This window comes from Anopheles coluzzii, chromosome 2 (assembly GCF_943734685.1).
Source record: "Anopheles coluzzii chromosome 2, AcolN3, whole genome shotgun sequence".
In the NCBI taxonomy this organism is placed as follows: Eukaryota; Metazoa; Arthropoda; class Insecta; order Diptera; family Culicidae; genus Anopheles; species Anopheles coluzzii.
In genome coordinates this window covers 87,829,447-87,855,517 of record NC_064670.1, presented here as the reverse complement: position 1 = coordinate 87,855,517, position 26,071 = coordinate 87,829,447, and the positions used below count along the sequence as shown (strand labels likewise).

Here is a 26,071-nt window from a genome sequence, read left to right as displayed (position 1 = left end):
AAATCCTTTTTTTTTTGGAAATTTCACACTTACCATCTTGTTCATAAGACCAGAGCGTTACTGAAATTGTGCGTTAATGTAATGGTTACTTTATATACTTTGGTGTTCTATTTATCTATTTAATTCATCGGATATGTGATCCACATGAATACTATTTAAACTAACATACCGAGTCAAATCATACAAGGTGAGATTGAACGCAAAAGGCATTTCTTTGCAGTGAACGAACGAAAAGCTAATAAATAACAGAAATAAAATAGCAAACAAATTGTAAGCATCCCAAGGTCTGCTGTTGTGTAAATTTTCAACGTTTTATAACAGCGGTCGGCAAGCTTTTGAGGTAAAGGGCCATATTTAGTAAGTGATCGAGAGCTGCGAGTTAGGAGAAAGCATTTGACTTATTTATTTTTGCACTTGAATTATTACATTATAAAATTTTATAAATCATATAATCAGTAAATGATGTTTAGCAACGCGACTAGTGATATTGTTGTTTACATTCTGTAATTATATCATCCAACCAAGATTGATCAGTTAAAAATCGGCAACAGATTGTGCAAAAGTGTGATCAGTCAACTAAACCTACAAACCAAGAGTAATATCGCCTTTATATGACCTCTTTCTACCATGTCCCACAAAATTTGAGGATATTCAACTTAGTACAAAAGCTTTAACGAATGAAAAACTATTCAGACTAACGTACATTTGGATATTTTTAAGAATTGTGTGTCATTATTGGTTTTTATATTCGTTTCTGCTCTCAAATGCACATTTCATTATCGTGTACAAACATCGTTAGTGTGACATACGCGAAATTTAACCTTAATTTCGAACATGATGATTAGTCTGCCAAGCCATATCACAGTAATCAAATTGGGAAGTGTTAAACGGAGTTAAATGTCATACTAAAAGACGTTTAGTAATTTTTATACGAATAGCTTCTTCCCATCTTTAAATATCAGGGAAATTATTTTGCGTATCCGATGTTATACCGCTACACATTGACCAAGCGTCTCCATCATACAGTGGAACAAAAAATTGCCGTTTCTACTAGAACTAACACAACATTTCCATTTATCTGATTCTCAAGCGATTTTCTTCAGCTATCCATTTACAAAAAATTAAATTAAATTTTTGAATTTTTTCTCAATTATGAATTAATTTCACTATTATTATATCATGTTCTTCTCGAGCCAACTGGTCTATACGTAAAAATATATAGACATAATATAAAAATAAATACTTTCTACCTTTAGATTAATTATGTGCTTTAAGCTACAGAAAAATCCCGCGAGCTTCAATAAACTTCCTGTCAAATTAGTTTATTCCGTATTTCAAGAGGCACTGACCAGGAAAGACTTTTGCATCTTCCCGGAGGATGCTGATTTCTTATGACTCTTTCCATCGGCCACCGGTAAACTTTCTTGTTCTGAAACATTCACACCCTTTACTGTCCTTTGCCTCACCTTTCCTTGCTCTCTTCTCCCACTTGTCTCATGATGCAACGAAGTCCTTTTGCGCCACAGCGAACCCGTTGGCGGAAAACTTTAACGTGGTACCATTTTCCACCACAACCGGTTTATTCGCATGATGTTGTGTAGCCAAGTTTACTGCAGTTTTTGTTCATCTTAATTTTAAACTTCATTTCCATTAGCACACAACACCCAACAGAAAACGGGTGCGGAGCGTCGTGCAAAAGAGCGCGATTGGAGGGAGCGTCCGGAGAGATAACTGAATTAAGCGAAGGCGCCATTCTCCCTGCAGGGCTTTTACGACTGCAGGCCTTATTCCCGCGCATTGCATTCCGTTTCTGGCCCGTTTGGTGTTATCCCGGGTTGATGACCTTTTTTTTGTTTCGCTGCAAGCGATGATCGTACTGCGTTACAATTTAATTAAATGATAATTAATTTTTCTTCCCAAAATTTTTCCATAGGCTAAACCGTAGCTGCCAATTTGTTTCGCTTACATACCCGCTCGGGAAAATGTTTTTGCTTTCTTTTGTGCTGGATGTTTTATTTTTTTCTTGCCTTGCATAGTTCTCCCGTAATCATTTTTATTTATCCCTTGCTGTAGAATAAATGGCCCGTGGCGTGTGCTTTGTGTGGTGAAAAATAGGGCAGAGGGCGGGTTAATTGTATGTCAAAAATTACGTTCACCAGCACGGTTTCTCAACGCCGCTGAACAAAATACCTAGTTGATATTTTATTTTCCTTCTTCTATTTTTCTTCTTTCTTTCTTCAATTTACTCTCAATATCAATTTACCTTCAACCCTATGTATCCGGTGATGTGGCGCTATGACGACGATGATGCTGGTGATGCCCTGGGATCAAATAATAAATAATGGAAAAATGAAACACAACCCATGGAACAACAACTACAAAAAATAACCCCCACACATCACAACGTAAACATTGTTCGGCGCTATTCCAACCCATCGTGTACACGTGTACATCGCTCAAAACGGACGGTGAACTGAATAATGGGAAATGAAAAATATGGAAACATCATCATGATAATGCTACTTGTACTGCTGGTACTGTTGCTGGTGCTGGAAATGGGTGGCCCCTTCTTTCACACACACTGCGTTTGCGTCTTTCCCTCGTCGTGCCTTGTTTTTCACGACCGCGACCAATGCCGGGATCACGAATCGTGCAGAGGAATGCATAACCGATCGGTGCAGTCGCTATCCCTGCCAACACGGCGGTAAATGTCTGCCGTCGGATGACGGTGCCATCTGTCTCTGTCCGCTGGGATTTGGCGGTGATTTATGCGAGATGCGACTGGATTTACAGGTACGTGATTAATAGAGAAGTAGCGTGTACGAGGTGAACCGAAAAAAAGCAAACTACTGACAGTGTGCCCTCACCAATAGGTAGCAAAGTGCAAGCTAATCGTTGATCTTTGTGTTTTTGTTTGGTTTGTTCATTGATGATTTTTTTATCGTTTAAGCTTGGTTGTAGTCTTAAAAAGAAATAATAGAGCTTTCAATAACAAAGACAAATATATTAATTTTTTAATCACATTATTATGCAAATAAAAAGAGAATTTGTGCATAACTTTTTGTTAGTAAAAGAAAAATAATTTGCAAGGTTGCAATGATTATTTTTAACTATTTTTAGAAAAATAGTTCTATGACTGTTATAAGTAGTAAAAAACGATGTCAAAATGATAATAATGTAAAAAATGAATAAATTGTTGTAAAAAATGATGAGTATGTAAAAAATATAAAAATTATGAGTTTAATGTAAAAATAATCATTCATAACTTTGTAAAAAAAAATCAAACGGTTTTCATACAAAACTGTTTTAAACCGGAATGACTAATTTAAAAAACAAACATTTAAATACTTAAACCAAAATTTTCTATCACGTTGATGCATATTACAATCAAGTGTAAAATAATTTGAACATAGATGCTTGATGAAAGCAAACGCCTTAAGGACATATGTAGCACATTTTGCTGTTTACATACACGAACATAAAAACGATTTTTTCTTTTATCTGTTCTTCAAAGGTGCCTTCATTCAACGGATCTTCTTATCTACGATATGCTCCACTGGGCGATAGCTGCATTATTTGGTTTGAGCTTAAGGTACATTTGTTTAATTTAACTACGTTTTATTTTGAATGGAATCAGTTTAAATGGTACATAACTAATACATAACTAACAACATTATCAATGACAGTTTTTTAACGCTTTCCTGGTACCAAATGTGTCCAGGCTTAAAGACTCAAGCTCAATTAACATTTATAGACTCGATGCCCTAATCGGTTGGACATGCGAATGCATTGCAACTCATTAGCTTGGCTAAATTAAAAGCACTCAAATCCCTTTTTTGTGCAACTCTTCAAAAACATACACGCAAACAATAATAAATCAAAGGTGTTTACCAATTTGAGGTCTAATTAATCCACACACGCACATGCATGCAAAACAAAGCACCGCAACGGAACTAACGTACAGTTGTTAAATTATGTCCAATTCACGAGAATGGTCCAATAGACCGAGTATGTAAATTGTCAATTTATTCACACTCGCAAGCTATCGGATTAGTGAGCATCGAGCGACAAGCTATGCGCTGTGCAATTGCAGGGACGTTTGTGTCATTTGAAACACTGATTAACTTATCGAACCAAACACTGTCAAAGATAATGTTGCTGCGTTTCACTGTTCATTATTATATGGCACGTTCTTGTGCGTTAATACATTTACACGCGGCACAAATCGACTGATTCTAATCCATCTCTTTTGTGTCTCTTTTGTCAACTGCTTGTGCTGCTGTACTTCCACCACGATTGGATGGGCCGTCGCGGCGGATAACACACACACACACACACACACACACACACACACACACACACACACACACACACACACACACACACACACACACACACACACACCAACGGCTTGTTCTGCCACCCGGCCCCTAACCAACCACGACTACTGCGGCCGCTGATTGTTTCGCTAATGAATCGCAACTGCAAATAAACATCGCTATACCATTATTATCCACCCCCTCATAACCTTTCCATTCTGCACAACATTCGATTCAATCACCCATTCCTGCATCGACCCGGGCGTTCATCGACACCGACCGCTACCACCGACACATAATCATTCCGGCATCGGGATCATTATCGCCAACACGCGGTCCGTGTCTCCCACAATAACCCCTTCACTCCCTACCTTCACTGAATGCTGCTGGTCTCCAATCTCACTTGCCATTTTGCCAAATCTAACCGAACTATTCTTACCCGTCCCTAACACCCGCCCCTAACTCCCCGTGCAACGATCCGGGACGGGTGAATGGCAATCAATTTTGCTGCCCAAACAAACCAACCGGAAAATGCATTTGAAATCGATCCCACCTTATCCTAAACCGGGCGTTGTGATACCTGTGATGCCGTTCACGTTCCGGCTTTCCTCACCTTTACGCCCCATAATACGCCTGCTTCGTCCGACAGATCATCATCAAGCCGCTGCTAGAGGACGGGCTGCTGCTGTACAGCGGGCACCACGAGTATGGTGATTACATTTCGCTCTGCCTCAACATGGGCCACGTCGAGTTCACGTACGATCTGGGCAGCGGGCCAGCAACCGTCAGGTGAGTGTCGGACTCCGTTCCTCCATTCGCACCATGCACTGTGCAGCCTAACCGGTCGGGGAAACGGTAGCAGGGAAGAAACGACTTTTAAATTGCAATCAAATCCTTTTTCCCCGGACAAGTCCCTGGCACACGGCTCCAGCGAAGCGTTTGAGGGGACGAGGATTGGGCTGCGTTTTGGGCTAGTTTCCAGCGTTAATTCACATCTACCCCCGTAAAACTGACGCTGATGATGATGGGCTTCGGGAATGATGGATATGTGAATCGATTCATACCGACATGATGAACTTATTCGCTTCGATACCTTTCCGTGTTCCGGGGAGCTCGTGTGGAGTTTTCCAATGCCGCTCCTAATCAAATCAGTTGATGTCTATGAAAGAAATTGCTTTCAAAAATGGTTTGCGATGTCAAGATCGTTGAACGATGAAGCAGCATTGGAAGTGACTTTTAGGGAATGTGTATGATGCATTTTAGGCTTACGAATATGTTAGTTGGTGACTACTTAAGCCTGTTGGTAGGTGACTAAAAAGCATTAGTGGATTTGTTTTGATAGAGATTAAAAGATTTCATTTTCGTCATAGGTCTAGAATTTTTTTAAAAAGAAATTTCTGGGCCATTGTCTGTTAAGTACAGATATGTTGTGTAAAAATAGTATAATTTTGTTTTATGTTTTATCGACTACATTGCTTATGATATAGAAAATATTTCTTCTTATTCGAGGTATCAATTTCCTCCGTTTCATCTTAGCATGATATTCCATATATTTACGTGTGGTTAGATTGTTTAATCTCAACATGATATACCTTATATTTACGTATGATTAATTTGCTGATCTCACAGGGTCGTTTCTTCTTGATACAGAATGGACGCTTAAATCAATTAGACATAGAGTTTTTAAATTTGGTTGGAAAATTGAATTGTATGGTCGTCATTTCATTTGCAGGGAGTCATTTGACATTTGTGTCACCAATTAGCCGATCATTTCCTTGTATTGTTTTGTTTTTAAAAAATCCATAAAGTAGCTAAAATATTTTAGTATCGCATTCCCATTGAATTGCTACATCGAATGTCTTTGCAAGAAGCAGTTGAAGGATTAGTTTAGCGAACATTTTATGTTAAAACATAATTTTAATTATATCTTAATAGACATTTTTTTAAGTTTTGTTAAGTTCTCACCAGGTACATTAATATAGTAATATTTTTTATGTGCATGGTGTCGTTGTTGTAGTTGTGAAAGAAACAATATTTACAGTATTTACACGTACATGAAGATAAGTATTGGAAGTTAAAACTAAACGACTTTATGATCAAAATTAGACACAATTCATTTTTTTCCTAAATGAAAATGTTTTTCGTTTGGTGAAGAAAATGGCTGTCTATTAATATTATTTCACTTTCATTACAATGCAAGGTGAGATGTAATCAATAGCCTAAATTCATCATCAAGTCCAAATTAGCCTAGCCAAGTTACAACAAGCCTAAGCAAAAGAAAAGGAAAGTCTGAAAAAGTGTTGCCTATTTATTATGCGTAAAGCGAGCGCGGCATCATTACTTCTTTTCTTTTCATTAAAGAATGAAGTAAAAATCATTCCCCCTTCTTCGCCGGCTACTGTCAACCATAAAGCAGTCGATTCAATTGATGAAACGCTTCCAATTTTATGGTCATCTTTCTTGCCTCTTTCATCAGCAACGTACGGAAAAAAGAAAGAAAGAATACGACAGCCATACGGAGGCAGGAAATAATTTGAAAACTTTACTAAATGAATGATAATATCGATGTTTATTTAAGTTTAATGAGTTCGCACGAACGGAGCTGGCGGGCGGTGTCAGGTTAGTGATGAGGGTGCAAACGGAAGAAACAGGGGAGAGAGTTTTTGGAAGGCAGCTACCCCATCATCGTCGATTGCCTGAGCCCCAATCGACTGCGTGTCGTTAAAATGCGGAAAGCCATGCGGAACTGTGCAAATGAGGCAAGCGAGTTTCCTAACGCCTTGGACCCTTTGGACTTGGAGGCCCCCGCAGTAAGAAGGTTGTGGAACATGGGAGTGGAAAGGCCATCATTTTTCCCATCAAATGAGGGCGTCTCTAGCTTCCTTTCGCCGAACGGGAAGAAGGTGGGAAGAATTTATCTAATTTACGTGCCGGCTCTTTTTCACCAGCACGCAAGGGCGGTGTGAAAACTGTCACGAACGTTCAGTAAACGAGTTTGATGTTTCGGTTTTCGTTCTTCCTTTTTTACTTTTTACTTTTGCTGCCAACCAAAGGCACTTCTCTTGAGCAAAAAAAAAAGACAGTTGATCAACTAATGGACATCGTTTTCCTTGCCACCGGTTCGCGATGACGATCGGTTAAAGAGATCCTTTAACAAGGAATGGTGGAAAATGGAAAGTGTGCGTTTGCTGTTGATGAACCGGTGGGAATGGAAATGTGCATCTTGAGAAAATGGTGGACAAGGGCACAAAAACTGGCAAGCATTTAAATATGTAAATTGCATTCATTCGCGGGTGCGTTTAGCTGCAAATGGAGAAACTGTTCCATGCTACACTCCTTCCCACTGGAAGTGAAACTTTCGTCGACCTTCTGCTATTCGGAACGAACACTTTTGTGAATGAAATTGATGAACGTTTTGATCATTTTGACGCTCTTTTTGCAAACTCGTTTGAGTGACAAACAAAGGTTGTAGCACGAAATGTACATTACGCTTTTACCTTAAGTATCAGCCACAAAACACCTCGAGTCGGTTGGTGCTGTCAGTGCTATTGCAGTGGCACTTAAAAATAAAAATTAATTACACCTTTAGCACGTTTGCATACAAGTCGGGGACGATTTGTTAGAAGTTCGCAGTTACTAAACCACCTTCGCAGCGTGACTATCGCACGCCATCCGTCCGATAATCCTTTGCGACGCGTTGATTGATGTTAATGCGCGAATTTAATCTACTTTCGCGAGCAGTCATTAGCAACGCGAGCGTCCGCAGGTCAGAACAACCCCGATCCGGGCGGATGGATGGAATTTAATTAAAATTTCAATTCCGATCTCCCCAAGCGCAACTGTTTTCGGCGTGCATCCAGACGGTATGTACGAACGTTCCAGTTGGCTGTGGGAGTTTGTACAGGCTGGTAACGTTTAATCGTTCCGTTTCTGCCACCAAATCCTCATCAGCCTTCGCCTAGGTGAGATGAACAAATAGCCCATTGTCCCTGGAGTCTCATGAACGCCGTGCCCGGATTCAGTTGTTTTGGGGGTAGTTCTTCAACTGTGGGGAAAAGATTGCGAGAGTGCACACTTTGTTTGGTAACCGCAAAAACGTTAATCGTGTTGTGTACGGTGACAAATGAGGCAAATGGAAATGCCACGTTTTATTTACTTTAGTTGCTGTGATTGTATTTCATGTATACCCAGGATTTAGTTAATTTTAATGGTATTCAACTTTTTCAATGATAGTTATATCAAGTTCATATTATTTTTAAAGCTGTATCTAAAAAAGCATTTTTATTCATTGTTGTCTACATTTTGTGTGTTTTTATATAAAATAACAATGAATGCAGCATTTTCTTCTATTCTATTTCCTTGTAATGTATTATTTTAATTATTTTTTTAATCCAATTCTTACCTTAGAGCAAACCTATTTGCAATCCTCAAATAAACAACTGACTGTCAAGCAGATCCCCAATTAGTTCAAATTCATTATCCATTCCTTCCCGCACCATGCTTTATACGCCCGGTTAGTGCACTGAGCACAAAGCAAAACAATCTATTTTTACAGCGCAAAAGACGCAAAATAATTCACGAAACGGTGCTGCACTCGACAGCTTTAATGGTTCATTCAGCTTCCGGGATATTAGCAAGCGCTCACGCAGAAAGTGCGGCCCAAACAAAAGACAAGAGTAAAGAAAAGCCAGCAGAAGCAGAAGGAACAATCGTGTACCGAGCGCTGATAAAACTTTGCTTATCTACACCCTTGGCCCGGTGCGAATGGCAAAGAGGTCCTTGATTTGGCCCCCGGGCCACCACGAAGTGGAACGTGTTTCAGAAATATAATTTATTCGTGACTGTACCAGCTCGAAAAGCCATTAAACTATTATTTCCTCGAGTGTTTTCGACGGAAGCTAGCGTAAAGTTGCACGTAGGAGGTTTCGCATATGAGGAACGTTCGCGCACCGTATCCACCGGGGCCGGGATGTGCATCTTTGGTCGCTTTCGACCCAGTGCAGTAACGATTGTACATCGGCTGCAGTCGAGGCCGCATTGCCAAAGAAATGGCGAGTGGAAATGGTGAGTGGAAAAACTCTTCATAATAGTGCCAGCGGTTCTGTGGTCACTGCTTCCTGTACCGTAGCTGCTCGGTTGCTTTGTGTAGAACGTGCGAGTGATCTAAACACGGTACAGGGCAACACATTCGGTGAGCCCGTGCTCTTTTGAAGGGGTTGGGTTTAGCTTTATTCGGACTGTTCCGTCGTATAGACCGCGCGGTACTTCATTCCCTTGTAATACAAGGATAAAACTTAATTGTTTTTGTACCGCAAATATTACAGCACAAAATGTGAAAGCTCGCTCATGGTGGACAATAGTGCGAGGAGAGAGCTCGTCCTCTGTTGGTCATGTCAAACAAAGCGATCCTGGCTTAACTTGCACGAGCATCTGGATCGATTGTTCCTGTTGGATGTCCACAATGTAATTACAATGTTCAGCGGTTCGAATGGATATCATTTCTGTGTTAGAATATTAATTGGAGGAAATTTACAAAACTTATTTTGAGGCAAAAATATTTTGAACTAATATACATTTCCTAAAAAAAGATAGATGGATGTATTAACCGAAACATGTATGACATTCCTAGTAAAATACTAACATACCTAATGTTAACGTAACTTCAACACTATCTCCTAGCGAAAAGATTATTTAACATATCTTCACCTAAAGTTCGTACAGCCGTACTCTGATTGCTTAGTAACTGTATTCATTTACAAACCAGCATGGAAGAGCAATGATTTAGCACCAAAATATTTCAACTCTACACATCCTTCTTTCCTCTCTTGCAGGAGCGAGTTCCCGCTCTCCATGGGACAGTGGCATACGATAAAAGTGTCCCGAACGTCACGGTTGGCCGTGCTGAAGGTAAGTGCCGGACATCATTCCGTATGTGTGCAGCCTAGCTGCAATAAAGGCTGTTTTACGCCATGTGGCTCTTGTTAGATATCAGTTAAAATCATAGCAAAATGGAAAGATTACTTCCAGCACTGACATACGGATGGTCTATGCAAATGGATCCGTTTTCATTTGCTTCTCATCTTCCTAATCTTTTCTGTCCTACTACACGGGTGTTCTTTTTTTAGTTTTGAACCCAAAAAGCCTTTTACATGGACTTTTTTTTAATATTTTGAGCCTTTGCCAGTTACAAACCAGGCCGAAACTTTGAATGACTTATACTGCTGTCAGTTTTGTGAGCTGGTTCTTGCACTGAACACGAATGCTGGTGCAATCTGCATAGGCAGACGGCAGAATGAGTGGAATGGTTTAATTAAATTTTTATTTTGTAATTATACCCACCATCCCATTCGTCTCTGTGATTCTACTTACCGTTGAGCCGTTGACTACTCTGTGGGCTGACAATATACACATCTTTCATAAGATTTTTTTTTTTCAAAAAAAATCTGCAAAAAAAAAATCTCTCCTTGCTAGTATGACCTGGTCCAAGGTATGTTTTTTCATTCATTTTTTTAATTCGTAGCGCATAGACAAACCCATGTAAAGGGCTATGTAACCATGAAGCCAGCAATGGTAAGGAGTAAAATTGTTTTATTAAATTAAAGCTGTCAGTCAGCAGTCAGGATAGCTGGCCAACTACGATGCAAACCATTTACTTGCTCCATCCATTATGCTGAGGGTCTCAAGAATCCAAACAGATCACTCTAATTAATCCAATTTTAAGCTAGGCCGCCCCTTGCCCCGTCAACTTCCGTGACATCTTTTTTATTAATTCTGTTTGTCATTTTCATTTTGTCAAACCACTAAACCGCACAGATCGATCAGCTGCCGGAAGTGATGACGGTGTCGCCGAACGGGTTCTGGCATCTTTCCCTGCCACACAGCCTTTATCTTGGCGGCATCCACAATGTACACACGCTGCCAACGAGCCTGCGGGATAAAGGATCATTCGCCGGGTGCATTCAGAAGGTAAGTTTAGAGTGATTGCTTTCAGGAGAACGAAAGAAGGCACGAAGATAATTTGCTTTAGAGTATTATTCAGATAATAGTTTGCATAAGAACGAGCAAATTTGAAAAATGAGACTGTCACGACAATCGGAATAGCCGCGGGAAACTAGCTTATATTGCATCAATTGATATTTTTCAAATAAAATTAGGTTCCATATTGGTTTTATGAAATTTTGCTTTTCTATTTATAATTGAACTACCTGATACAATAGTTTAAAAAAATAATTGAAATGTGATAATAAGATCTAATCTAATTTTGGTTAGATCTTTCAATTAAACAACATTTTCATAAAAAAACGAGCATGGAGATTTTAAAACGGATTTGTAAAGAGGCAAATTTGTTGGTTAAATACTGTTTGTTAAAACAATCTTGAATACAGTTTAGGATAAATGTATGTAAGGAATGAAAACACGAGGAAACCAATGTACGTTTTTTTCAGTTATTTATTTAGACGTGTGAAATACAACAAACCGATCGCGACTGACCACTCCGCACGAGCTCCCGTTTTTATAGCTATCCTATTATCTCCTATCTCGCTCACTCATATCTTCGTTTCTCTTTCTCCTGATGTCCTTTGTCATCGCTCGCATCGTTCCTCTTACTTTCGTCCTATCTCCTTCTAGAAACTTACATGTACTTATATCGTGGTTAGACAATTGTGATTATAGTACACTAAATTCCATTGTATTCAATAATTTAAAAGTATTCAAGTTATTTTCTAAGTATAAATTCTTTTCTGACCTTTTACAGATGATTTAAAAGATAAATGGTGCACTATGTTACGTACCGATAAAAAAAACCATAATTTTGTGGAAATAATCTAAATCATGTATAAACAAACTCATAAATGCTGTCAATAACTACAAAATAACGATATGTATAAAATAAACTACAAACTTCAAACAAACTTTCATTCCGAATAAATACAGTATTTTAAGGTTTCTTTCTAAACGTTCAAACAACAACTATAAGTACCAAAACTCCATTATGAATACAGCGGAGCAACCAGAAAAAAAAATTGTTTCGCAGTTTTATAATTTTATTTCAATGATATAAATTTTTGTGTTTAAGAATATATCACGTAGTACCCTTATGTAAAAATATTCATATAACAAACTTCTTGGCATTTTAAATGCATTTAAACACATCTGTATCACTACATTGTACTACCATAAATTGCACCACATAAGGCACATTTACTGTAGTATGCCCTTTAACATCCGTTAATATGTCAACTCGATACTACAAAGTAGAGTGATGATGCTGATAATAATCGTGATATGATATGATATGACCACGTAGAATCGTATGGTTGATATCATTATACACACGATTAGATATCATGTCAAAAACATTCAACTGTCTCATATCACATGTGAACCGTAACACTAAATGCATGAACAACTCGGCATACCTTTTATGCATCACTTTTCGTTTTTTTTTTATCTTTTCAGGTCGATATCAACGATCGCACTATTGCTATCATTTCGGAGGCACTCGGTGGATCGAACGTGGAAAACTGTCCGCATGCGTGCGTTGCCCGACCGTGCGGTCCACTTGCTAAGTGCGTCCCGAATCTCGACACCTACGAATGCCAATGCAACCCGCAGAACCGCCAGTGCAACAAAGCCGAGGAGCTGCCATCGGAAGTAATTGAAAAGCAGCAGCGGCTGCTGAAGCGCAAACAGCAAGAACAGGCAGTCGCACCGCCATCGTCTCGCTCGACGGTAGCATCCGAGCCGACGCAGCCGTTAACGACTCCCCTGGGAAGCTCAATCTCGACGACGCAAGCTCCACCACCGGAAGACAGTACTTTGCCGCATGATAATAATCCGGCGGATGTGGGCGACGGTAGCTCGGAGGAAAGTGACGAGGGATACAACGACTACTACCAGAGTGACGACGGGGATGATGACGGCGACGATGATGACGATGACGACGGCAGCTTCAGCACGCAGGGTATGAGCTCCGGGAACGGTTACAATCAACCGAGGAATCGTCGCAGATGGAACCGGTATCAATCGGCTGCGGGTGAAATAAAAACTGCTCCACCAGCAGCATCCTCGGCTAATGAGGCTGATAAACAACAGTCGCACGCGAACGGAGCAGCAGAAACATCCTCGACGGTAGCTAGCCCGGCTGCATCCACCGTCGCTAATGAAAAGATAATCGTTTGGATCGATCAGCAGAAATCAAAGGACTCATTTTCCACGCAATCGAATGATTACGCAGATTACGGCGGTGGGGAGATAGCGATGGTTGAAAATGGCATGGAATCTGCTGCTGTGGATGAACGGCCGCAGCACGGCGGGCTCAAGGGTGCGGAGGTCAGGGAGGATGAGTTTTCCGAGGGTCGACGGTCCGGGGTTTATGATGCGAGCACCGGAACGATGGTGGGTAATGACCGAAAAATGACGATGGTGATGAAGGCAAACGATGCAGGCGAAGGTGATGGAGCGGGTGACATGATGCCGGTTGAGCATGGGGACGAAGATGATGATGATGATGACGATGACGACGACGATGATGCGACACAGAGCAACCACAGACCGCAGGTGGATGTGAGTGAAGAGTCTTCACCCAAGCATGGCAAGACGGTGAAGGACCCGGCGAACATTGCCCATCGGTTGCGGCGGCCGGAAGCAACGCCGGAGACGTTGCCGGCCAGCAATAAGGATACGGGCAGCGATGAACCGTCGTCATCTTTCGCTGACAGCGAAGACCACCACGACGACGACAATGACGACAGTAATAGCGCTGACGATGTAGCTGCTTACGATGGCGATGGGTACGGTAAAGATTACGACCAGCATGGCGACCGGATACCGTACCGGCCCGATTTTCTGCTTCACCGAAAGCAGGGAAGCTCCTGGCGCAGTCGGGGGAACAGACAGAACCGGCCAGGACAGCAGGGAAAGCAAACCGAGCCCGAGATCGATGAGACACTGATCGAGGAGATGAACCGGATTATGAAAAATCATAATGACAACGACAACGACGCGGATGAGACACTGGATGCCAGCTTTTGGGGTGTCGGACCATCGTCAGACGGGTATGGTGAGCCGTCCCTTACGCAGCGCGAGTATGACCTGACCGAGACGGACGCGGAGGAGACTCACGACGAGGGTGCACATCACCATCAACATCACGACCACCGTGCTCCGAGCCATTACCGCCGTCGGAATGGGGTTGAGCAGGAGGACGATGGCGACCAGCACGAATCAAAGGACACCGGTCTACGGAACCGATATGCGGCGCGCGGGCAGCAACCACACCAACAGGACAGTCAATCAGATCACCGTCAGCGCCAGCAACAGCAGCAGCAACAGCATCAACAGCAGCCACAGAAACCACAGGCAGACCCGCGAAATGACGAGGATGACATCCTTCGTAGCATCAAGTACAAAAACAAATACTTCCGCAAGTATCAGGGCGCGTGTTTTACCGGCACGGACAGCTACTTTCACTACAGCGACGCCGAAACGATGCGGCGTGTCATTAGCTACGAGATTGATTTGAATCTCCGCTTTAAAACGCACTCGGCGAACGGGCTAATCCTCTGGACCGGTCGGCACAGTGCCCTAGAGGGTGACGACTTTTTGTCGCTGGGCATCGAAAATGGGTAAGTTGGTGTAGAAGGTTATTTTTATGTTTTAAAAGTTTATTCCATTGGCGTGGGTCACTATTTATCGAGCAGCGGGGATAGAAGGATTGTTCACTCGGTGTAAGTTACCTAGCTGTTTACATTCGATATAAAGTGCCTAGCGGTTTGCGATGCTGCCTCAAATATCCAGAATAACAAAGCAAAGATGGTATATTTTAGTTACTTGAGAATAACTAGGTTTACCGGGCTTTTTTATTATTTTTAGCTATTATTCTGATAAATTGGTAACAATTATACATTCAAGCAAATGGTATTTGAAGATAAAAAAATATAGATCTAAAATAGAAATTTGGAAGTTTGCCACATTATATCCTAGATCTCGGATTTGAATAGATCTGATTTAGAAAGTAACTCAGATGCAGATATATTATATTCAGTTCTGGTTTGATGATAAGCACAATTGTGATTGAGATAATCTTATAAAATTATCAATGCCCAATACAAGCCCAACCAATTCTTCAATTTGTGTTTTTTGAATGTTCCTTATATCTACTGGCTAAATTTACAAAATCAATGTATTTCTTCAAGCGTGATTATATTGTAGCTTAATTATCCGTACAGTACAGCTATTTTTTGAAACATAATTTTACACCACCACAACTAAAAAAAATTGGTATGTTCAAGATTTCAATGTTTTAAAAACTGCTTCGATGGAAATTTATTAGGTTTTTGATTGATTTAGTTTAGTGAATCCTATCTTTGTACATCTGTTCTGTATACGAATTGTAAATCCTATCAATTTATCAATCGAATCAATTTATCGATTGTCTTTCACACAGAGTTGTTCAAACTAGTGAAATCATTTCAATACGCTGTGAGCATGCCAGTCTATGTATTGGTACAGGAATAGGTTTGAGTTTAGTTCCTAAACCGAGAAAAGTTCGAATTTAGGCTCAAACCAGGATACTTTCATCATCAGAATCTAAATATGGTTAGGTTAGGTTATGATTCAGTTCCAAATCAGTTCAAGGACTGAAATAGTGTAATGGAGGATTATTATTCCTCCAAGCATGTTCCATTAAGACCAAGCTTATCAGTCTCACTATCTGGAGTGAGGCTCGGTAACAGTTCTTGAACATATCATCTAGTTGGCCGTATCACTTCTTCAGATTCATTAGCATTTCATTTAACTAACCTTGGTATTCTCGACGAATAGTAAATAATTCAATACCTGTAAAATAAGTTGCTCTCTTCAACTCGATTCATATAAATCCTTTTAAAACTCAAAATGGAATCGTAAAAATGTAGGGAAAATACTCAATAGTTCAAAATACAAGAATGCATTAAAATAATAAGTGTAACGCTCAATCCATTGCTTTATATTGAAAATAAATTTCAACCTTTTCCCAAAAGCACATGTTTGCTGCCACTCATACCAATGTCACCGTTTATCGATCCGGTAGGTCGGCACCGGAAGCAACAACCCATGGCCGCTGGCAGAACCATTCCGATAGCATTTTACTTAGCCTGCCGTTAATTATTATGTGTCATTTGACCTTCGCATTAACATTCATATCGCGTGCAGCTGGCATGGAATATAAATTTTATTTAACGTCGCCGTTTAATTTTCTCGCCCACCAAAACCCCGATCGCTGTTTGTTCTGTGCCCCGTTTTTTCTGTCACCCTACTCGACAGCACAAGAAAGAAGAAATGTGGCTGTGTCTCTTTCTGCTGGAGCATTGTAGGGCGCAATAGAACATTCCTATTCTTTTCACGACAGCAAGAACGCGTCATTCTCTGGAAAACGCGTAGCTCAAAAAAGGTACCATCAGTTAATGTGGCTTGAAATCGATTTCGGTCGTTCGGTGGGCCAACGGGCAAAAAGTCACCTTAGAAAAATGGGCAAGCACGAGATAAGAATTTTAAGTTTCTTGATCTCCCTTGTTTTTCCCTCCCGGTGGGAAGCGTTTTAAACCCTTAGAATGCGTGGAGCATGCTAGGATGTTAGATAAGGAAAATTCGAATGACAAACGCGAAACGGCGACAACGTCTCGGTATACCGTGGTTCCGTTTTCTTATCTGCAACTGCAAACAGATATTCTAAAAGACTTGCTCATTTCATGCTAACCTTGGTGGTGGAATCGAAAGACGCAAAAGAAGATAAAAGAAATATACTTTCATTCTGGATGTTATCATTCGGTTTGATCAAACATCACCTGGCAAACAGAATGTAGGAAAAAGCTTAACAAAATGTACAAGTGATTGGTTTGATCGTACGTTATCTTGTACCAGACATCAATCGGAATAGTTTTCAAATGTTTAAGTATTGCTCAAAGAAGAGAGAAGAGCCATGGTTGGCTTATGCAATTTTTATCATTATAATATGGATCAAATTAGAGTTCTGTGTTTGTGTGTATTAGCAATACAGTATTTATGAACACTCACGTGAAATAATGTAGCCGTACTGTTGACCAGCGTTATTAGAGCTTTTGAGCTCTTTTTTTAATTTAATCTTTCTTCAGAATTTGAAATTAAAAAGCACTCAAACACTTTCATTTCACTCGATAATCCATGTGATTGTTTCATGTTTGTTTTAGTCATTTATTGAGTTTCACCTCTTCTCTTCTTTCACTTTTTTTCACACATTAACACAGATATCTACATCTTCGATACAACCTCGGGTCGGGTGAAATTAACATCAAATATAACTCGACCAAAGTCAGTGACGGGCTTTGGCATCGAGTGCGGGCGTTAAGGTAAGTAAAGTTACTATTGGTGAAATGTGTTACTGGCCAACAGTTTTAACATTAAATTGTGTGTACTATCGATGTTGAGGGTGCACTTGCTTTGTGAACATTTGTTTCGCATAATCTGTTAATCTATACCACGCATATGTGAAATCAATCAATAGTAAATAATTATGCATTAGACAATTCAGCATATTCAACAGGAAAATGTCCAATACTAACACATATACTTAAAAGCTATTTTTAAGATGTGTAGAACATGTAACTGTGAAATGTATTCAAACATCATACTGATTAGCACACTTCTGCTAGATGGCGTGTGTTACTACCTTGTTTATTGCATCAGAAATCAGAAAACAGAATCTGATAAAAAGTCATGTTCATGTACGCATCTCGTTGCATTTTCCACTCCTGTATCCATTGGTGGTTTCTCTTTCCCGCGATCAACTTCAAGCCGTAGCAGAAAATGCAACGTTCAGCGACGAATTTCCTTGTCTCGCTTCACCGTTTACAGAGCGTCCTGATAAACCGAACTCCAACGCTGTATGCATCACTAATGTACTGCCAACGGTTTTTCTAACAAAAACCAATTTTTCATGAATTATAAATCTATCAATCACTCCAGCGTAGACGACAAAACGTAACAAAAAAAAAAAATACCCAGAATCGATAGCACAATTTCCATACGCTCGTAGCGTAGCAAGAAACAGTGGAAGGAACCGTTTTTCACAGCTAGCTTACGCGACGGTCCAGCTCTGGCCTATATTCTAACTCATTTATAACGTTTTTTCCTCGTATCTAACCCTTCACTCTTTCTCTCTTTCTTTTTTACATTCTCCCTCTCTTTTCATTACAAAAAAAACCCTTTCGACGTGCAACGTATTCACTCTGTGACCGCCGGCGACGACTTTTCCGCTTTTCATTTTCGACGTTTTGCCGTCAATTTCCCGCTCGGAATCGGCCCTTTCATTCACTCACGCTTTCGAAAAAACACACCCATACACCCATGGCCACTCGCTGCCGGGTTGTCGCATTTTCACTCTGCTGGGAAAATTTACCATCCATCTCCCGCAACCATTTTCACATCGATGACGACGCGGCCTACCGGGTTTTCCATTTGGCGATTGTTGGCCACCGTTGCGTGTGTGTGTTTGGGGGGGTGCCATGTGGTGTCGTTCATTGTCATCTTTTGACCGGCACGAACCTGCTTGGCCTTGGTTCTTGGACCATCCAATTGACCAACGGGCTCAACATTTGCCTCGGGACCGGGCAATGGTCTTACGGCACGGATTATGGGGTACCACGAAAACCCGAAAAAAAACACACACATTCACACACGATGACTTGCCACTACTACCGAAACAGAAACTCGCAGGACGGTACGCTGAAGGTTGACGGTGGTAAGCCAATCACCAGAAGATCTCCCGGCAAGCTAAGGCAGCTCAACACGGACACTGGGCTCTATGTCGGTAAGTGCTTGTATATTCGATTTTTTACCTGCCACTGTGTTTCTTTTTCACCTGTGCCCCGTTCACTGTCCCATTTTCATACCATCCACTCGCACCCATAGGTCTCTCACTATTGCTTACGTTTTGTTTTCTGGGTAGAAAGGGTTTTTTCTCCTTCCATCATTTTTGCACACTCGACAATCTTTCAGTAGAACCGTAGAACGGCTGGCAAGCTTTTTAACCCTTCCGGTCAGTTCAGAGTATGAAATAGGTGGACTATGGAAGGGAAGATGGAGTCTTTAAATTTTTTGCCATCTTCATGCTTGACAAAAGCAACAGAAGCAGCATAGGCGCCATCCTTTACCCAGGTATGGGAAAATGCTAAACCCATGCGTGGTGCACAAGTGCGAGATCGACTGCATTGTGGTTTAGTGTGAACAGCTGGTGAGTGAATCATCGCTTTTAATTTGAGGTTAATGCATTCGTGTAGTGACTTGACCTCAACCATTAATGTTTGTCTTTTAAGGGGTTTTCCAAGCTCGAAGAGCACAGTTATAGTTATCGCGTAATGTTTTCAAACATGAACAACCCCTTAGAATGAATTTACTCCACATAATGCGAATAATAGAAGTTTAAAGAAATTAGACAAGATATTGCTGTAATTTTTCCAGTTTTTCCTCCTCTTTGTTCATCACAAACTCGGGATTTACCGCGTCATTAGGTTTATGATTCTTTTTTACACATTTTTCATTTTTCTTTTAAAAAATCCACCTGCAACGAAGCAACTGGGCCCAAGAAGCTTCCTTTTGCTCATACCTCCGTGAGGGATTTAATTTAATAGACAAACCTTGTCGAATTTTATCGCGTTGCAGACCACTTTATCTAGCTGAACACCATGTACTAGGGAAAGGTTTTCACCGATATTAAAAATTGATTGAGTTGCGGGTGTTACCCATCGTCCGAAAAACCGTCAGTTCATCGAGACAAAATGATGGTTTCCTAAACAAATAAAGCAAACTAGCTTTGGATCAACGTCTAATCGTCTGCTTTTCGTCCAACACCCAGCCAGCAGCTTATAAAGCCCAGTTTTCTGGGAAAATAAATACTGATTACCTTTGCCGAGCTGAAAAATGGTACGCAACACCCTTACCCCATACACTACTCTCGGTATTTCGTCTTCACCCGACGACAAGCTTTGACGTGGCCTTTCATTCCCCTAATGGATTTACAATGTTAATGGCAGGTGGCTTTCAGTGTTTTTCATCCACTCACCGCTTAGAAAAAAAACCCTCACCCGCAAGAGCCTTTTAAAGAGAGCGCCCCCTAGTGCCAGTCAGAATGTACCTCGCTGTTATTATTAGTCAATTTCCATTCATTTACCTTTGCGCGGCACGGTTAATGATACGGTAGCCGGGAAAGTAGGTCGGAAAATTGCTCCAAACTGCTGGACGAGTGAGTTTCTCGTTTCTCGGCCGTTCCTCAGACCGGGTCGGGTGTGATTGGCACCCGTCAAATGATACCGGTAGTCATTATCTGAGGTGACCCCGCGGATTTTATCGAGCAGCGTGTGCGCATGGTGACCGGCGTAGCGTGGCGTTGGGAGAAAATTGATTGTGGTTTCATTATAATGCTTCTATAGAGTGACTTGAGTTCACGCAGGACGCAAACGATGATAATTTCCCCGTACTGACGGATTTTTGATTATTTTTACTAAAACTTCCTGTCCGAAATACACTAGCAGGATTAAACGTGTTATGTTTTAGCATCGTTTTGCTTTACATTACATTGCTTTACATTTACAAAGCATTACGAAAAACACCCTATTAAATGTCAGCACATTATGTAGAAAGAATTAACGATTTCCATTTATTCGTTACATTGTAAAATATCGTGATGAAATTGTCAAATAACACCATTTTGTTAAAGTTTTTAAGAATCAAATCTTAAAAAAAAAAAACTAAAACCTCGAGCAATTGTGAGTTTGTTTTACGATAGCAAAAAAGCTTCGATACCACATAAAGTCATTTTTACGACGGTTTTCACACTGCAATACTAGGGACAACATCCCGCGATGAGTCTCCACACACAACTGGCAATCCCATTGCTCAGAAAGCACAAATTGTGGCGCATTACCACTATCTCCAATTCTAATCCACTGCACCATCGTTGGTTTACCAGCGGTTTAAGGTCCTGCGAAGAAGTGCTTGAAATCAATCTCCCTTTTTATGAGTTTGTCCTTGGGAGAGACGCTCGCTTTGCAGCAATTGCAAGGGTGGTGTCGTAAAAGTGGGAAATTAAGTGAATCGTTAACGCCACGGTATGACAGTAGAGGTTTATCGTGTTTTAAGCCAAACGCGTCAAAATGTTGCACCAAACGGGAGGATTTTCAAGCTGACAGTGGAGAAATGGTAAAACATTGTTTTTGTTAGCTAAATCATTTCGAGCTATTAAATGGAGCAATTCAAGAAGCTTAAAGTTATATATATATAGCTAAAATACCTTAACAAAGATTCATTTTTGTAATCGGTTTAAAGCTTAACATACTGAGCAAATTCGCTTTTTCAGCGTGGAAATATAATTTATATGTCAGGTTAGTTCTTTCGCTCTCCAGCTCCCTCAGTTTTCCTCTTAGTATAAACAACAAATAAGGGAAGCAGGAAAATAATTGCCGTGCTGCAAAAAAGCAACCTACATTTTACTGCAAACCAAACCAAACTTCCGCCTAAAATGCTTCCGACCCCAAGGATGAGAAAATTGCTGGAAAATTGCACACCACAGCCCCAAACTCTGCTCTCGCCTAAATGTGCCCAGTGTGTCCCCAATACCGAGAACGATCGCGACGGTGTCGAAGCTTTATGTGGCAGTGGCGGTGTGGTGGTTAGCACGTGGGTGGTCAATAAAGCAGATATTTATGTTATGGTGTTGCTGGCAATATGTTTACCTTGCTTGCTTTAAAAAACGATTTACCCTTCCCCCCGGGGGCTGATTTCCTGCTTTTCGCGGAAAAGCCAAACAGCGGCCCCAGCAGTGGCGCAGCGACAACACAACACAGCAGCAGCAATATAAAATGTGGGTGAAATGGCGAAACATTGAAAGCCACTTGCGCGTTAACCCATTTCGCTGGTTTCAGTCTGCTGTGTTTGTGGTCATTACAAAGCTGCTGCTTTTTGCTTTGCTGTCCGGCAATGATGGTCGGTAATGTTACACCAAGCGCGGGGATACCAATTCGTATCGTTTTATTTGCCGAATATCGTGTTCTCTTGCCTTTCCGGCATGTTGGTAATACGAAAAGCTTTGCTTTTGTACAAAGAGAGAGATATATACAGAAAGGAATAGAGAGAAAGAGAGAAAGAGAGAGAAAGAGAGAGAAAGAGAGAGAGAGAGAGAGAGAGAGAGAAATAGAGCAAGAAAAAAATGTCTTCTCTAGTACAGAAAGCTTTCTTTTCTTGGAAAAAACGATCGCCACTAGCTACTTCCCAGTTGTTTGAGCTGGTGCCACACGGTCTAGCGTTCCAGCGGTCAAAGCCAATACAATCTACGTAAAGCACGTATTTTATTACCTTCCTTCGTCAAAATGTCCAAGTGTTTAGGCCATTGGCAGTGTGGATCGGAAAACTGGCGCCATTTTAGATTATTGCGATTGCCATTCGATAGACCCAGCTAAGGACGATAATCGCTGTACAATTCAATTGCCTTGTGCGAAAGCGGAAAGATGCGTGGCACGTCCGCCAGGTGGGCAGCAGGGATCGTTTGCATGGCTGGCAGTGGTGGAGTTTAACGCTGTTCGTAGTGGCGATAAATTCGATGTAAAATTGGGGACGAGAAGTGGTAAGAAATGTCACTTTAATCTAGATTTCTTGTTCCGGGAAACGATTTATATGTGGGAAGTCCATTGCAAACCAACAACAAAGGAAAACAAAGGGATTTAAATACATGCTTTATATCATTCATTTTAAAGAGCCATCGCACAAAAGCTATCACAAAGAGTCTCTGTTATTTTCAACTATATTTAATTACAAAGTTTATTTCCTCCTTAAATAAACTTTCCATTTGTTTTCCATATCTTCTTTGTGACGAAATATGAAAGACATACGTTTATTCGTTATATCTCGTTTTTTCAGCAAATTTATTTAGTTTAAAGCAATGCATACAATTAATACATAAAAGCATATTGAAGGCTATAACATTTTTATGAATATAAGATTGTAAGCAGGGATGTAACAAGTCGGATATTTTTAATTTGGAGAGACCGGTATTTTCCCGGGTAAATTGGGTTTTTTTATCAATGTCTCAACAGCCAATATCAGTTTTAGCATATTGAATGTAATTGGAATCTATGATATGACTTCGATCGAGGAAAGAAAAATTGAAGTTTGAAAGGTCACGTTAACAAACATAACATAGGTGATGTTCTAACATAAAGCTTAAGCACTTACACATAATGACCATTCGTAGATATCGTCAGTATGTATGTATAAACAATACGTTTAAAGTTCAGCATAACATCGTGTTGATCATTGTGATGTGGCTCGCCAAGACGAGCCACACTTTTGTTTCAAATGTGGCAGATCGCAGATCGAAAAGGTTGGTTCTAGTTATGAAAAGATGCTGCAAAAATTAGCTTAAAGATCTTTCAACATTTGTCAATTCCTTTTTCTAAGGCCATGTTATGTATAAACTAGATCAAGCCATTTTTTATCTGATCATAGCTGCCAACCTTCAATTGGATCTAATATGGAAGATGCGATATTCATCGCATAAAACATTTTGATTACTTGCGTATCATCTGATTGATGTGACATGCTTCCTTGCTATTCATAAAAATCTTTGAGTTGTTAATTTGAAGAAAACGTATTTGTTCTTGATGTTCGAAGATGATGAAATTTTATTATTTATCTTTGAATTTTAATTAATCATAAAACTTTCACACATATTTATGCATGGTTAATCAATTTGGCACTCCACGTGGAATTCTACGTACATTTTTATAGATTTTGGCATGTTTGACCGTTAAGTTTGCCATTCACTGATGTAAGCTCTAAATGTTTTTAATTCTATTGAAATTGTCTGGAAATAGTCTATTGAAATTTTATCTGGAAATATCCAGTTTTTATTCAGAGCACATCCTGTTAATTGCTCAGAACAATGTTATAACAGGAAATAGATCTTTGACAGTTTGGCTATACTTTTCCAAACTGTTTTTCTCAATTTTCTGCAAATACTGGTCACCAACATTAGGCTATCTGTGAAATTAAAATAAAACATCACAAAATAAAATTAAACATGTTCAGTGCTGCTTATGTTATTGGCTCTGAATTGTGATTGCTGTATTGTAAGGAAAAAGGCACGTTCTTCCTGTGTTTTATTGTGCTCTTTCATACAGGTAAAAAAAATCCCCACACAATCACTTGTCACTGTCAGTGTAAAAACACCAACCATCATACAAACTCTACACCATTTCAATTTTTATTGCAATCGATTACGTTTTGCAATTGCGCTCGTTGCAACAATGCGCTTGCCGCAAATCGTTGCGGTATGCTGCTGAGTGTCACATGGTGGCAAAACGTGCGCTTATTATATTGTTCCACGGGACTACCCCTTGTCGCACCCGGCAATCGGGGAAACGCAATCGGTTAAAGCAAACATCAAACCGTGTTAAATGCGAAATTGGGCAGAACGCTCAAACAAACACAAGCGCGTGCACACACACACACACAAACACCTTGTTACCTACAGTTATGGACATGCGGGAGGGAAACACCCCTGTGCAACTATGTGCCAGGGGAGAAAATTTATGATTCGCACGGATGTGCCATTTTTATTTCGCTTTTATAAAGCACACACTCTTGGTACACTCAACAGTTGCATTTGCTGAACATTCATGAGCCCCATTTTGGCGATGTCGGTGGCGGTGGCGACGATGGTGACCGTAGGGGTAGGGACGCGCTGCAAAGTGGATCCTCGAAAACGAAATGATATCTTCATTTGTTATAACTACGAGTGTGGGTATGTGCCCGTTCGCAGCTTGCACTGCTGCATATGTGTCTTTTCATTGCTTTTCGTCGCTCCGCCTGTGCCATCTGCCTTCCCTACACGTCTATTGTCACTCCAATCGCTGGGATGACATCCAGTAATCATTCGTGGCAGTACACTCGTGACGTGTCGAGAAGTGCTGCCATCCCGCTCATCGTTACCGGACGGATACACCGTCACGTGCACGGGAACATGGGGGGCAAAAGAAACGGGGTAAGGCACGGATGGGATAAAGAAATGAACATTTATATAGTTTCCATGCTTCAGAATGACGGCACTATGACTCTACAGCATACTTGAAGCGCTCGTTTTATTGCTGTCCCGTACCACTTTCTCAAGCGGCTCATCGAAACCGAACAGCATCCAACGACATTCGAACGGTCGCATTCTTTGCATGGTCATTTTGCTATTCTCAATTTCGTTTCTTGCACTTTGCGGGCATCAGCGCCGTCATCATCGGGTGAAGTTTGCTAGCGGTTTGTTCGTGAGAAATATGTTTCCACCTCTCCAATCTATCGGGTGCCATCGGTCAACAGAGACGACAGCAGCAGCAGCAGCAGCAGCAAATGGTTATTGAAAATTTTACGAATAAAAGTTGATTTATTTATTGCACATGGGTCCATGGCTGCTCTTGGTGAAGCTCCTTACCTCCCCTGGCGATGCTCGTTTCTCATTTGAGCAATGGTCAGCTGGTGACGCCACTTGGCAAATAAAACATTTCTGTCAAACTTTACTGACCATTCTGGGTGGGCAGCAATGGATTGTACCGTGCGGTAATGGAGGAAGGTAGTTAAATTTATTGGATCGCATAAAGCACGGCACCGTTCTGCAGCGGGTGTAATTATTTACTGCCACAGTGAGTGTGGCACTTTTAAAAGAGAGCAACACTTTTTTTGTATTTTTACTGTAGATT

At 40.7% G+C, this 26,071-nt stretch overlaps 1 protein-coding gene across 5 annotated transcripts in view; it reads left to right on the top strand.

Moving 5' to 3' along the window:
- LOC120947312 (uncharacterized) overlaps positions 1–26,071 on the top strand; it is a 139,008-nt gene that overhangs the window by 102,412 nt on the left and 10,525 nt on the right. For all 5 annotated transcript variants that reach the window (XM_040362528.2, XM_040362527.2, XM_040362530.2 and 2 more), the window contains 8 exons: positions 2,657–2,793; positions 3,515–3,592; positions 4,969–5,108; positions 10,151–10,226; positions 11,133–11,285; positions 12,780–14,947; positions 17,585–17,686; positions 19,043–19,146. In XM_040362528.2, coding sequence (XP_040218462.2) covers positions 2,657–2,793; positions 3,515–3,592; positions 4,969–5,108; positions 10,151–10,226; positions 11,133–11,285; positions 12,780–14,947; positions 17,585–17,686; positions 19,043–19,146 — 2,958 coding nt within the window. The remainder of the gene's footprint in view (positions 1–2,656; positions 2,794–3,514; positions 3,593–4,968; positions 5,109–10,150; positions 10,227–11,132; positions 11,286–12,779; positions 14,948–17,584; positions 17,687–19,042; positions 19,147–26,071) is intronic.